The following is a 13140-nucleotide window of genomic DNA, read 5'->3' on the forward strand; positions in this document are numbered from 1 at the left end:
CCTTCCAGTGTTTTCTTTCTCTCCCTTACAGTGGGGTTAGGGGTCCTTAAATATCCCTTCCAGTGGGGTTAGGGGTCCTTAACTATCCCTTCCAGTAGGGTTAGGGGTCATTAAATATCCCTTCCAGTGGGGTTAGGGGTCATTGGGTGCTGAGAAGTCACTCACTCAGCGTATGCTGGGTCAAACCAGTGTACTGGATGCATTTAACAACAATCAATTCCAAGCATTTAGATCAGTCAGTCAATGATCCTGAATGCAACTCCAATTTCACAGTCCTGTGGTAGCTACATCCTCCAGGTCTCCCCTCCCAGTCCCCTGCTCTCTGTCTGTCCTCTCTACACCAAGAGTGTGAAGGTTTCTCTGACAGACAGAGTATCATGTGTCAGTCAGGTTGGTGATAACTGTCTGCTGGATGAAGGAGACTTACCATCAGCCTGACTGACACTGTACGCTACGTTTACACGGGCAGACCAATTCTGATATTTTTGACCAATCACATCAGATCTTTTCACGAGCTCTTTTTCGGAGCTGATTTGATTGGTCAAAAGACCAATGAATGAAAAAAATCTCAGAATTGGGCTGCCTGTGTAAACGTAGCCTTAGAGTATTGTGTCAGTCAGGCTTATGGTAAGTTCCCTTTATCCAGCAGACGGCTGCCTGCGACACATCCCTGTTCCCTCAGCTCAGGCCTCCAGGGGGAAACATTCCTTTAGAACTGAAAAGGAGGTTTCAGGATTCTCCTTCTATAATCAATATTCAGACACCATGAGAGGATGGAATTGGAATGAGTTGTAGTTATAATTACTGGTTTCTAGTGCTGATAGGTCTGGGACATTGGAGAGGGAGGACAAACGAGGAAGAGCATAGACAACCATTTGTTTTCTATATATGGTGGAACTTTACCCAAAATAGGCCCATTTTCTAGAGGACGTTTAATGATAAAAAATGTTTACATTGAATATGATGCCATTGAAGATGTAAGACAGGACAGCACATAAAATTAGCAAATTTGAATAAATAGTTAAATAATGATATAAATACAAAATAGAGATACAATATGAATATCAAACAAAACCTGATTCAAATCTTGTCATCATGTGTTACTCAACTAGCCTGGGTGCTAATATATTTTGAATGCATAAACAGAACAAACTACCAGACTAGAATCCAGTCATCTCTATGGACAAACAGACACCCATTACCCATACTCAATGATAATCATGATAAGAAGGACACTTGAGGACGAGACGTTTTGGAATGAGGAAAATGGATGACAAACATGCCATATTATCTTCCTTCCCATCAAAGTGCATTTGTTATTATGTAAAACTGTACAGTATTCACTTTCACATTGTTTACACACATATCATGCTGTAAATTACACTATTATGCCAGAAAATAGGATATGAACAGGGAAGTTGTTTAAATGCTAGCAACAATCTAGCTATGAATTGGATATCTAATCTCCTAGCAAGGATATCTATCTAATCTCTCATAGAACTGTAGAATCTGTCACGAAGGGATGGGATGCGTGGGATGGTGAGCAGCAGTAGTTCTGGTGTTTGGGTTTTCATCACTGGTTATTTGGAGTATCAGGATTGGGGCGAAGGCAGTGCTTAAAGGACAATTTTACCCAAAAACTATATTTTGGTATTTGTTTCATTAGTCCATTGTTGATATAGTCCCAAAATGTTTTGCATGTCAGCAATCAAGTTTTTAAGATATATAACTTTCAAAATACAGAAATACAGCCGGTATGATTCAAAATGCATCATACCGGCTGTATTTCTATATTTTGAAGGTGATATATCTTGAAAACTTGATTGCTGACATGCAAAACATTTTGGGACTATATCAGCAATGGACTAATGAAACAAATTGGGGGGGCTTTGGCTGAGAGTTTCCTTTTGCAAGGGTGGAGACTTCGCAAACCGGAACTCTCCCTTTCTAACATGTATAGACCCAGCACTTAATCGAGTAAGCTGAACAACTTACGCAAGATTTTAGTTCTGGGTTAACCGAGATGAATATCTATCTAAAGCAAGAATATACCGGTAACAATGGAAATCTAAGGTCGCATATCTTTCATAGTCTATTAGAAAAGATGCCACAGCACCTAGTTTCATGGTAACATAAGGCTGTAGGGAATCACACTGGAAGAGAATCGAGAGTGCGGCCAATAGCCATATTGTCATTTCATATGTGTATTGGGTATCAAGTCAAGAAACCTGTACCAGAGCCTATAAGTCTAAATGGTATCCTTGGGACGTCCCAACTCTGACGTCACCCAATTGAAGTTGAAATTTAAAACGGTTAAGGTTAGGTTAGGGTAGGGCTTAAGGTTAGGGTTAGGGCTGGGATGCCACAAGGACCCCGGATAGCACTAACCAGAGCCTATACCTGTACAGGAAGTGATGTCAGTCATGAGGAAGTGCTCAAAGCCAGAGAAAAGGGTGGGTCACTTATATGTGGGAAGGTCTTTCGTTTCTTTAATGCTATATAGTAGAAATTGAACAAAATCATCCATTGAATGAACTGAAGTGAGATGACATGAAGCTAACTGGAGGAGTGAAAAGTCAGCCGGCTACACAGGGCTGGAGGGCTCAGGGGAAGAGGAGAGGGAGATGGCTCCCACCACATACTCTGGTCCTCCCTGACCCTGCCCTGTCCTCCACAATCCAGTGTAGAGCCTGTCCTCCATGGTCACAGAAAGCTTATCAGACAGGCGAGGGGATGGAGCCTGAGCCTGGGGCTGAGGATGGGGATTTAAGCCTGAGGATTCAGGGTCCTCAATGTGGAGAATAGGGGGATCTATGAGGGAGTCTTTCAGGGACTTAGGGAGAGCCACAGGGGGGTTCTGTGTGGGGGCAGAGGAGTAACTCTCTGCTAGAGTCAAAGCTTGGCTACTGTTGTTGTTGTAATTGTCTACCCTCGGGTCCATCCCACTGGCCTCAGCCCTCAGTACGTCAGATGACCGACTAGCTGTGTCCTGATTGGCTACAGTCTCATTCCCTGTGCCCTTATTGGTTGACTCCTTAACGTCTGTGCTCTCATGCACTGCACCCTCACAGGCCGCACCCTCATTGGTTGCTCCCTCGCCAGCTGCCCCTTCACTGGCCTCCTCGTCGGCTGCGCTGGCTATACGAGACAGCGTGCTATGGTAGCGTGTATCTAGAGGGTATCCCGCACTGTCGCCCCTCCGTAAGGGTCTGAAACTCTGCCTCTCCAGAGAGGGCGAATAGCGCCCCCCAGCACCAGACCCTGGGTCGCTGTACTGCTTGTGGCGCTGCCACTGCTTGCGAAGGTGGATGCGCGAGCGGTGCCGGGAGCGCAGTGGCGACTCCTGCTGGTCGAAGCGGGGATCGTGACGCAGGAACTCGTTGAACAGTGCGTCCGTCTTCTCGTCAATGCTGTAGTCACGCCGACGTAGGCGTACGGGCCGTGGCGAGGGCATGGCTTGGGGTTGGGGTGACTGTAGCGGCGGTTGTTGCAATTGTAGCGATTTTAGCGGTGATACCGATTGTGGTGGTTCTTTGAGGATAAGCGTCTTTCCTCCATTAGGGGACCTTGGGGACCTCTTTACAGGTTTCTCTTCCCCCTCAGTATTCTTTCCCATCTCATCCTCCAGCTCCTCCTGGAACACCTTGGCCTCTAAGCTCTCACACACGGTGCCCTTCCTCCCAGAGCTGGTGAAGAACAGCCTTCTTTCCGATGCCGTCTTTCCCCGGGGGCCTCCAGGGGCCCCGAACAGCCTCAGCTCCTCAGTGGCCCGCATCGGAGCCTCAATGGACGTGTACCCGCTGTCCATCTGTAGGAGCTTCCGGCTGCCCGCCTCCCCTCCTCCTCCCCCGGTTTCCCCGGTTCCCCCTTCTCCTCCTCCTCCCTCACTATCTCTCCTCTGGACCCCCCTGTGCCCAATCTTTTTTCCAGTGTCCCTGTATTCCGCCTCCCCCTCTGTCTCCCTCTGTCCCCTGTCTCCCCCCTCCCTTCCCGTGTCCCCATACTCCCATTCTCCCTCCAGTTCGTCACCAAGGTCCTGGGAGAGGCAGGCGGTGAAGCTGGACCGGGCTGCGGCGCCTCCTAGCGAACACACGCTGTCGGCGTCGCTGCGTATGGACTCCCTGTCCGTACTGCTCTGATCCGAGGAGGCATACTGCTCCAGAGAGGCTCGCAGGCTCCAGATGTCTCTGTACAGAGAGGGCTGGGTCTCAGTGCTCTCCTGTCGACTGATACACACCCCAGACCCAGACCTTGATCGAGGCCCTGGATCTTCCCATATCCCTGGCCCTGCTCCAGCACCTAGCACCCCTTCTAACCCTGATCCTGAATCTGCCTTTATCCTTACCCCTGATGTCCCTAGCCCTGCCTCAACTTCTAATTCTGCCCCTGGTGTTTCCCCCACCTCTATCGTTGACTCAAGCCTGACTGCTGTCTCGGGCTCTCTTTCTGTTCCCAGAATAGCCCCTACCCTTGTCTTGGCTCTTACCCCCACCCCTGCTTCTGTCTTTGGAGTGTCCCCCAACCCATCCGCAGTCCTTGCCCTTATCCTTGCCTCAGCTCCTAGTTCTGCCTGGAAACAATCTCCTCCCTCCTGAGCTTGGTCTGCACACATACATTCCATTATCTCTGATCCCATACCCACCCTTTGTTCTGTCCCTAAAATATCTGCCTCTTCCTCTTCATCTGACTCTTCTCCTGGCCCAACCCATACATTGACCTCCTCTCCTGCTTCTGTTCTTGTCACTGCCCCAGCTTCTTCTCTCCATAACCCTGTTCCTGTCGCTTCCTCCTCAGGCTCCTGCTCTCTCTCTTGGGTCTCAGGGGGCTCTGGTGGTGGGTGAGTCGCGTTTCTCTCTGTCCTGCTGCTGCTGCTGCTGGCAGCCTCCACCACCGCCTCCACCTCTAACCTGCAGAGAGACAGAGAGAGAGCGAGAGAGACAAAGAGAGAGAGACAAAGAGAGAGAGAGAGAGAGAGAGAGAGAGAGACAGACAGACAGACAGACAGACAGACAGACAGACAGACAGACAGACAGACAGACAGAGAGAGAGAGAGAGAGAGAGAGAGAGAGAGAGAGACAGAGACAGAGACAGAGACAGAGACAGAGACAGAGACAGAGACACAGACAGACAGACAGACAGACAGACAGACAGACAGACAGACAGACAGACAGAGAGAGAGAGAGAGACAGAGAGAGACAGAGAGAGACAGAGAAACAGAGAGTAAGAGACACAGACAGAAACAGAGAGACAGAGACAGACGTCAGGTAGATTCACCATCAAACAACACCTACATGTTTTATTTATCACCTGCCTGTCTATCATCTGTCTTCACACACTGCACTTATCAAAAGTAGTTAAGTTACGGAATTGATCATATGATGTATTCAGATTCAATAGGTACCCCTATAACCGATATAAATATAATACTGTTTGTTAGAAGTTAGTCTGTGAATGGTACCTGCTGAGACAGGGTGAGGGTGGGCAGGTGGGGGGCGATAGCGACCCTGCAGAGAGACGCTGGAGGCCGTTGCTCTGGCTGTGTGTGTGTGGGAGGGGCTGGATGATGTCACAGCGGAAAGGGAGAGGGGGTGAATCCTCTTCAGTTGGGTCTGCGTTATCACTGGCTGCTCTCTGTCTCTGGAACGGACGCCTCTTAGGAGAGCCTGGGGGAAACACACACACACAAACACACACACACAGTGTTATTACTCTCTTCTATATTTTCAGCCATAAGAAGTTCAGGGCTCGATTCAATCAGTAGCGCAGAAGATCAGCGTTATGGTGCCACTGACATTTAAAGGCAATGTTTCCGCATTTGCGGAGACTGCATTCACGGTAAACGCTGCATATGTCGGCTCAATTGGAAATGACCTTTACATTTCATAATAGTCCAAAAGGTTTAACTTAATAAAACCAGACACATGCCTCTAGCCTCGCTACATGACCTCTCACCTTTGGCATCTAGACTGGCGGCACGATGGCTGCTGTCAAACTTCCACTTCCTGAAGTAAGGACCCGCCCCCTCCAAGCTGGCATGCCGTCTCAGTTTGCAGAAGAACTGCAGAACGGAACCCTGGTGTCCGGGGGCCAGAGACTTTCCCCTCACTCCTCTCATCTCTACCTCTCCTTCCGTCCTGACCCACGCCCCGTCCCCTACGGCCTCCGTCTGTCAAAGCAGATAGAGTATAAGTAGAGATCGGTAGATAATGTAGATGTAGAGATAATGTACATATAGAGAAGGTCACAGAAAGGAATTTAAGGACAGTCAAGTGGGGGCTCGAACCCCCTTCACCAAGGGGCATGCGTGGTGCGAAATCGAGAGCGTTACCACTTCATCAGAGTCTGTAGTAGCGTGTGTATAAAGTAATGTATAACACTCACGGTTCTGGAGCGGGGGGTCGGGGGGCACAGGATTGGTGGACTGTGGCTGAGTCTGGAGTCCAGCAGGATGTTGTGGTGGATGTCTCCAGGGAGGGTATTACTAGAGCTTTGGCCCAACCAGGCAGGCGCAGACCTCTCAGAAGACTAGACAAAACACCAGCTCAAGTTAGGATGATCAGGGAAAAGCAATGCCAAGGTTGTGTTGTATATTGAGTACAGAGGAGGCTGGTGGGAGGACCTATAGGAGGACAGGCTCATTGTAATGGTTGGAATGGAATAAATGGAACAGGTATCAAACACATCAAACATATTGACTCCGTTCCATCGATTCCCTTCCAGCCATTACAATGAGTCTTCCTATAGATCCTCCCACCATCCTACCAACAACCTCTGGTTGAGTAGTTGAGTCAGCTAGATATTTATCTACCTTCCCAGACACCTGAAGTTTTAATGCACCTAACCAATAAATGCTATGTTTTTTTTACCATGGAAAAGTAATCATGCTAAATGTAAAATGTGAAGGTTTACCTGGTAGAGGGGATAGAGGGGGAGTTTGGGAGCGGGCGGTTCGTTGACGTTGAGGCTGCTGCTCTCTGTAGACTCACACTCCATGATGGTGAGGATTTTCAGGGTGGAGGGGGGGGGGGCCAGGGGGAGGTGGGTCAGACGGGCCTTCTTCAGGTGATGGAAGTCTCCTTCTGTGAGGGTGTACCTGAGTAGGAGGAGAGGAAGGAAATGGTATCTAATTTTAATTCAGTCGTGAGTTTCCATTGAGATAAAGAGATTGTTTTTCAAGGAGACCTTGCTTCAAAGGACTTAATATTGTATGGAGACGACGCGCCACTTCCACCACCAATCTGTGCTTGTGTTGCAACATCAACCTGAGTGATACACGGCAGCCATTTTGTGAATAACATTGCCCTGTACCTGCGTCCTTTGTCCTGAGTCTTGCTCTCCTTTTCGTAAAGAGCTGACTCATTGAAGGAGACCCGGCGGCCAGTAGCGCAAGTGGACATGAACCTGTCTGTCTCTTCATCATGGCAGCAAGACGCCGAGAGTGCATCTGACTCATCTAGCCTGATAGTGATGTCTGGAGAGAGGGGGGGGGAGGGGAGAGGAGAGGAGAGGAGAGGAGAGGAGAGAGGAGAGGAGAGGGAGAGGAGAGGAGAGGAGAGGAGAGGAGAGGAGAGGAGAGAAAAAAATTAAAGGAGGAAGTGTCAGTTTCTATGGTTTTAATACAAATATTCTGCGACTAAACTGAAGTAGAATGTACATCCTCCTTACCTTGTGTGGGCTGTGAATCCTCCTTACCTTGTGTGGGCTGTGAATCCTCCTTACCTTGTGTGGGCTGTGAATCCTCCACATAGGTGGTATTAGTCTTCTCTGGATCATCACTGGCCCTGCACACAGAGGACAGAAAGAGAGGGAGAAGAGAGAGGGAGGAGAGAGGAGAGAGGGAGGAGAGAGGGAGAAGAGAGGGATGAGAGAGGGAGAAAGAGAGTGTTATTGGTACTGTCTCTTTGCCCTTTGTGGTCAAAAATAGAACTGTCTCCAGGCATCAAAGATTTAATGCTCATTTTTATTTCACTGAGCAGTAATCCATTTCTATCATAATCACTTCAACACTGTGTCTCCTAATCCCTCTATGCAGACGTGCCACAGTTCTGTTAATACATAATACGCTTAATCAGAGTTAGAACCAGGGACATGATCTATAATACTTTAGGTGTGGTTACTGTAGAGGTGTTACCTGGAGTAGCGGCGGCCGCCCACACAGCAGCGGTGACAGAACAACAGCAGCACGGACAGAAGGATCAGGGAGCCTCCAGCGAGCACACACAGCAGGACCAGCAGGAGCACATAGTTCTCCACCCGCCCTGCCGACACTGGCACCTCCTGTATAGAGGGAGGGACCATAAGGGTCAGAGGCCTCCCACCCTGCCGACACTGGCACCTCCTGTATAGAGGGAGGGACCATAAGGGTCAGAGGCCTCCCACCCTGCCGACACTGGCACCTCCTGTATAGAGGGAGGGACCATAAGGGTCAGAGGCCTCCCACCCTGCCGACACTGGCACCTCCTGTATAGAGGGAGGGACCATAAGGGTCAGAGGCCTCCCACCCTGCCGACAGTGGCACCTCCTGTATAGAGGGAGGGACCATAAGGGTCAGAGGCATCCCACCCTGCCGACACTGGCACCTCCTGTATAGAGGGAGGGACCATAAGGGTCAGAGGCCTCCCACCCTGCCGACACTGGCACCTCCTGTATAGAGGGAGGGACCATAAGGGTCAGAGGCCTCCCACCCTGCCGACACTGGCACCTCCTGTATAGAGGGAGGGACCATAAGGGTCAGAGGCCTCCCACCCTGCCGACACTGGCACCTCCTGTATAGAGGGAGGGACCATAAGGGTCAGAGGCCTCCCACCCTGCCGACAGTGGCACCTCCTGTATAGAGGGAGGGACCATAAGGGGTCAGAGGCCTCCCACCCTGCCGACACTGGCACCTCCTGTATAGAGGGAGGGACCATAAGGGTCAGAGGCCTCCCACCCTGCCGACAGTGGCACCTCCTGTATAGAGGGAGGGACCATAAGGGTCAGAGGCCTCCCACCCTGCCGACAGTGGCACCTCCTATACAGAGGGTCAGAGACCTAGTACCATTTCCGCTCTTAGTACCTTACCCTAGACACTACCCCTTTGAACCAACGGGAGTCAGTAGAAGTTTCCCAAATAGATATTTGGTTAAGGGAACTTCTATCTGGAGAAACTGGGTAAGACTCTTCAGGTTTTATTTAGCCTAGCAGCTTACCCTGGTGGTTAACACTTTCAGTGTTCACAGATCTGAAATGACTGGATAGGTGACAGAAATATGATAGAAAATCTATTGTATTACATACTTTGTATCACATGAAGGGGTTTTGCCTTGCAATCTATTGTTTGTATTATTGTTGTGCGTCATAATGTATTGTATTGTAAATCAATGATTGAATAGATAGCCTGCAGTACATTATTCTTCAGAAATGCATTATGTTTTCACACCATGTTTGTGTGAATGCGGTTATCTATTGTGCCAAGCTAACATCTTAGCTACATGAGTAGTGCTGCTGGGAATAAATATTAATTTCCTTTTGAAGTCTATATTTTTGTCCCATTACAGTGTCAGCTCAGCAGTGTAATATTTAATAAGGAGTCGCGTTGATTCAGAGAGATGTTGTAAGCCACACACGTACACACACAGTAATATTCTCTGTGCTTTGTGATTAACATGCTCTGTCTTCCCTAAGTGATCCTCTGGATTATAATCGAAACGTCAATGAGACCCTTAATTCAATTTCCCTGCTCATCTGACTGAGGAGAAAATTAGGCCTCAGCAGGCTAAAAATGGAGATGGGAGGAGAAAAGGAGGGAAGATGGGGGAGGAGAGGAAGAAAGAGGGGGAGAGGAGAGAGGGGAGAGAGAGAGAGGGGAGAGGAGGAGAGAGGAGGAGAGCGGAGGAGAGAGGAGGAGAGGGGGAGAGTGGAGGAGAGAGGGGAGATGAGGAGGAGAGTGGAGGAGAGAGGAGAAGAGCGGAGGAGAGAGGAGGAGAGGGGGAGAGGAGGAGAGAGGGGTAGAGGAGAGAGGAGGAGAGAGGGAGAGAGGAGAAGAGAGGAGGAGAGAGGGGGAGAGGAGGAGAGCGGTAGAGAGGAGGAGAGAGGGTGAGAGGAGGAGAGGAGAGAGAGGAGGAGAGAGGAGGGGCGACAGAGTGGCATCATCAGGAGGATGCAGTCAGACTGTCGTAAGCAGTGAGAACCTGCTTATGTTATATTATCGACTGATTCTGATAATGGAGGGCCATTAAAAGCCAATGACGAAGCAGTTCTATATTGAATATCAGTTAACACACCCCTCTACTCTAATTACGCTATGATTAAGACAGAGAGGACAGTAATGGATTGGCTGTGATATCAAATGTGCTATGAGTCATGCTAAGATTTGGTAATTGGGTGAAAGACAGAACACTCCATACTATGGATGGGGAAGCCCTCTAGATCACAAGAGTCTACTTGCTTCATAACCTTGACTGAGGGAACAACAAGGTCAACCTAGAAATTCCACACAGTATTACTGGGGGGAGAGAGAGAGAGAGAGAAAGAGAGAAAGATATGGAGAGAGATGGAGAGAGTGAGACAGAAGAGTGAGAGACAGCCAGAGAAGAAATCATGTAGAGATAGGGGAATGATCTGAGTAAAATCCACCCTCTAGTCTGCAACTCTGCATTTCCCTCAGAGGAGTTTGGAACCCTCGGAATGAGCTTCTGGGGAAAGTTCCAGAACGCCACCCATCAATCAAACATTGTCAACCTGTTAACTCCAATCACACACACAATCCAGCAACTGAGCGGTTATTCTACGAGGAATGACTGGGAGGGAGAGGGAGCCATGGTTTCCAATTGAATGCCCTTCTGAGAATCAAAACAGCTGGTGTCAGGTTAGCTGCTAGCATAACCAGGCCTCGGATCAAAGCATCGCTAGATTCGCTAATGAAACAAAAAGAATAGCGGGCCTATTGTTTTACATTTAAATAAATGATCATCAGCGTATTCATTTTTCCTCTGTCTTCATCCTCTTCCTGTCACGTACTGGGCTACAGAAGTGTATTAATGAATAACCTATCACACAGGGTTCATCCATTAGTATATAGGTTCAGCAGGAAGGGGACTCATGTAAAGAGTGTGTGTAGGTCTACACAGTGAGGTAGGGATGAGTACAGTGTGTTACGGCGTAGTAACAGGGAAAGGAGGATACCTAGTCAGTTGCACAACTGAATGCGTCTTCTGCATTTAACCCAACCCCTCTGAATAAGAGAGGTGCGGGGGGCTACCTTAATCAACATCATTGGCGCTCGGGGAGCAGTTGTTGGGGGTTAGCTGCCTTGCTCAGGGGCAGCACGACAGATTTCTACCTTGTCGGCTCAGGGATTTGATCCAGCAACCTTTGGTTATTGGCCCAACGCTCCTACCCGCCAGGCTAGGTCCTTCAGGGAAAGCCTCACAGGCAGCACGATTACCTGCTGGGTCTCAGTTATCATTACAGGAAACATCATACACACACACACACACACACACACACACACACACACACACATACACTGTGACCCACACACACACATTCTCCACTGCCAGAGTGACTGTAGTGTAATGCAATCTGCTGTTTTTACAAACTCAGCCCAACAGTAAGAACAACACAATCAATCGTGGGAGCAGCTAAATCCCTGGCCGGCTACCTGCAGACCATATTACTAACCCATTGAAACCCACTGGACTAATCTAACATGACAGTCTGCAGCCAGTCACTGAACCCAATGTCTGCTTCTGGGATACGGTCACAAAGAGGCAGCCCAAAAGACTGGCTCAATGGAGAGAATAAACAGGATGGAGAGAGAGGATGGAGGGAGGAGACCGAATGGAGATTGTGGGGAGAGAAAGAGAGAGGGAGAAGTGTGAGAAAAGAGGGAGGAGAGAGGATGAAGAAAGCATAGAGAGAGATGGATGAAGAGAAGGCGGAGAGATTATAGAAAGAGTAGGAGAGCACAAGATGGATGGAGAGAGGATAGGAGGTAGAGAGCTGCAGTACTTACGGTGGAGTTCTCCGTCAGGCTTGTCAGTACAGGCGAGTCATTGCTCATGGTCCAGGTCAAAGAGAGTGAACCCTGAGGACGACAGAGAGGAGAGGAGAGGAGAGGAGAGGAGAGGAGAGGAGAGGAAAGGAGAGGAGAGGGAGAGGAGAGGAGAGGAGAGGAGAGGAGAGGAGGAGGAGAGGAGAGAGGAGAGGAGAGGGAGAGGAGAGGAGAGGAGAGGAGAGGAGAGGAGAGGAGAGGAGAGGAGAGGAGAGGAGAGGAGAGGAGAGATACTCATAAACTATCCAGTCTAGTTCTTTATTGCACGCAGGCTGCCCTGCTACTGTCTGGAGCCTGATTTAACATGTGCTCCACTTATCTAAAGCAACTTACAGTAAATGCATTTATCTTAACATAGCTAGGTGAGAAACCCACATAGTCGTAGTAAATACATTTTTCCTCTACGGAAGTTATGAGCAAAGTCAGTGCTAATAGGAATAGACAGTGCTGAGACGTCTTATTTAAGATACTCTTTGAAGAGGCAGGGTTTCAGTTGTATTCAGAAAATGGGCAGGGACTCTGCTGTCCTAGCTTCAGGGGGAAGCTCATTCCACCATTGGAGTGCCAGGACAGATAAAAGCTTTGACTGGGCTCCGTAGGGGTGGGACGGCCAAGAGACCAGAGGTGGCAGAACGGAGTGCTCGGGTTGGGGTGTAGGGTTTGAGCATAGCCTGAAGGTAGGGAGGGGCAGTTCCCCTTGCTGCTCAGTAGGCAAGCACCATGGTACTACTACAACAAAGTACTACTGTGTTCTGCTTAGAATCTTGTGTATTACATGTAAACGGAATTCATTAGCAGTGAGACAGCACTGAACTCATAAACAGTATAAATTGTGTACCAGGTGTGCGTGCGTTTGTGCGTGTGGGTGCGTGCGATGGCTAATCCCATGCCTCACTTGTTCTTCTGATTGTATTACAATACAATAATCTGCTCTATACACTACTCTCATCAGAGATTACCACATAATCTCTTTGGCATGAATGTGTGTATGCAAAACTTTGATTCATGCTCAGGAAAACTTTGTCACATCCCCACACCATATGGGCACCTTATTTTATGCAAAATCTCATACAACCTGCTCAGTCCTTTTGTAGAGCGAGGAGCTT

General features: G+C 48.9%; 1 protein-coding gene across 2 annotated transcripts in view; it reads right to left on the reverse strand.

Moving 5' to 3' along the window:
• Positions 1 to 1832: 1832 nt before the first annotated feature.
• The window catches only part of LOC121535477, a 34605-nt gene continuing 23297 nt past the window's right edge, over positions 1833 to 13140 (reverse strand). The window contains exons 2-10 of one of the 2 annotated variants that reach the window (XM_045205893.1): positions 11996 to 12067; positions 8132 to 8277; positions 7720 to 7781; positions 7309 to 7471; positions 6910 to 7093; positions 6382 to 6525; positions 5953 to 6166; positions 5459 to 5663; positions 1833 to 4907 (exon numbers count right to left, since the gene is read on the reverse strand). In XM_045205893.1, coding sequence (XP_045061828.1) covers positions 2585 to 4907; positions 5459 to 5663; positions 5953 to 6166; positions 6382 to 6525; positions 6910 to 7093; positions 7309 to 7471; positions 7720 to 7781; positions 8132 to 8277; positions 11996 to 12043 — 3489 coding nt within the window. In that variant the 5' untranslated portion in view covers positions 12044 to 12067 and the 3' untranslated portion in view covers positions 1833 to 2584. Of the gene's footprint in view, positions 4908 to 5458; positions 5664 to 5952; positions 6167 to 6381; positions 6526 to 6909; positions 7094 to 7308; positions 7472 to 7719; positions 7782 to 8131; positions 8278 to 11995; positions 12068 to 13140 lie in introns of those variants that run through there. The other variant, XM_041842584.2, reaches the window with a different exon arrangement.

The sequence above is a fragment of the Coregonus clupeaformis genome, chromosome 21, assembly GCF_020615455.1.
Source record: "Coregonus clupeaformis isolate EN_2021a chromosome 21, ASM2061545v1, whole genome shotgun sequence".
NCBI lineage: Eukaryota > Metazoa > Chordata > Actinopteri > Salmoniformes > Salmonidae > Coregonus > Coregonus clupeaformis.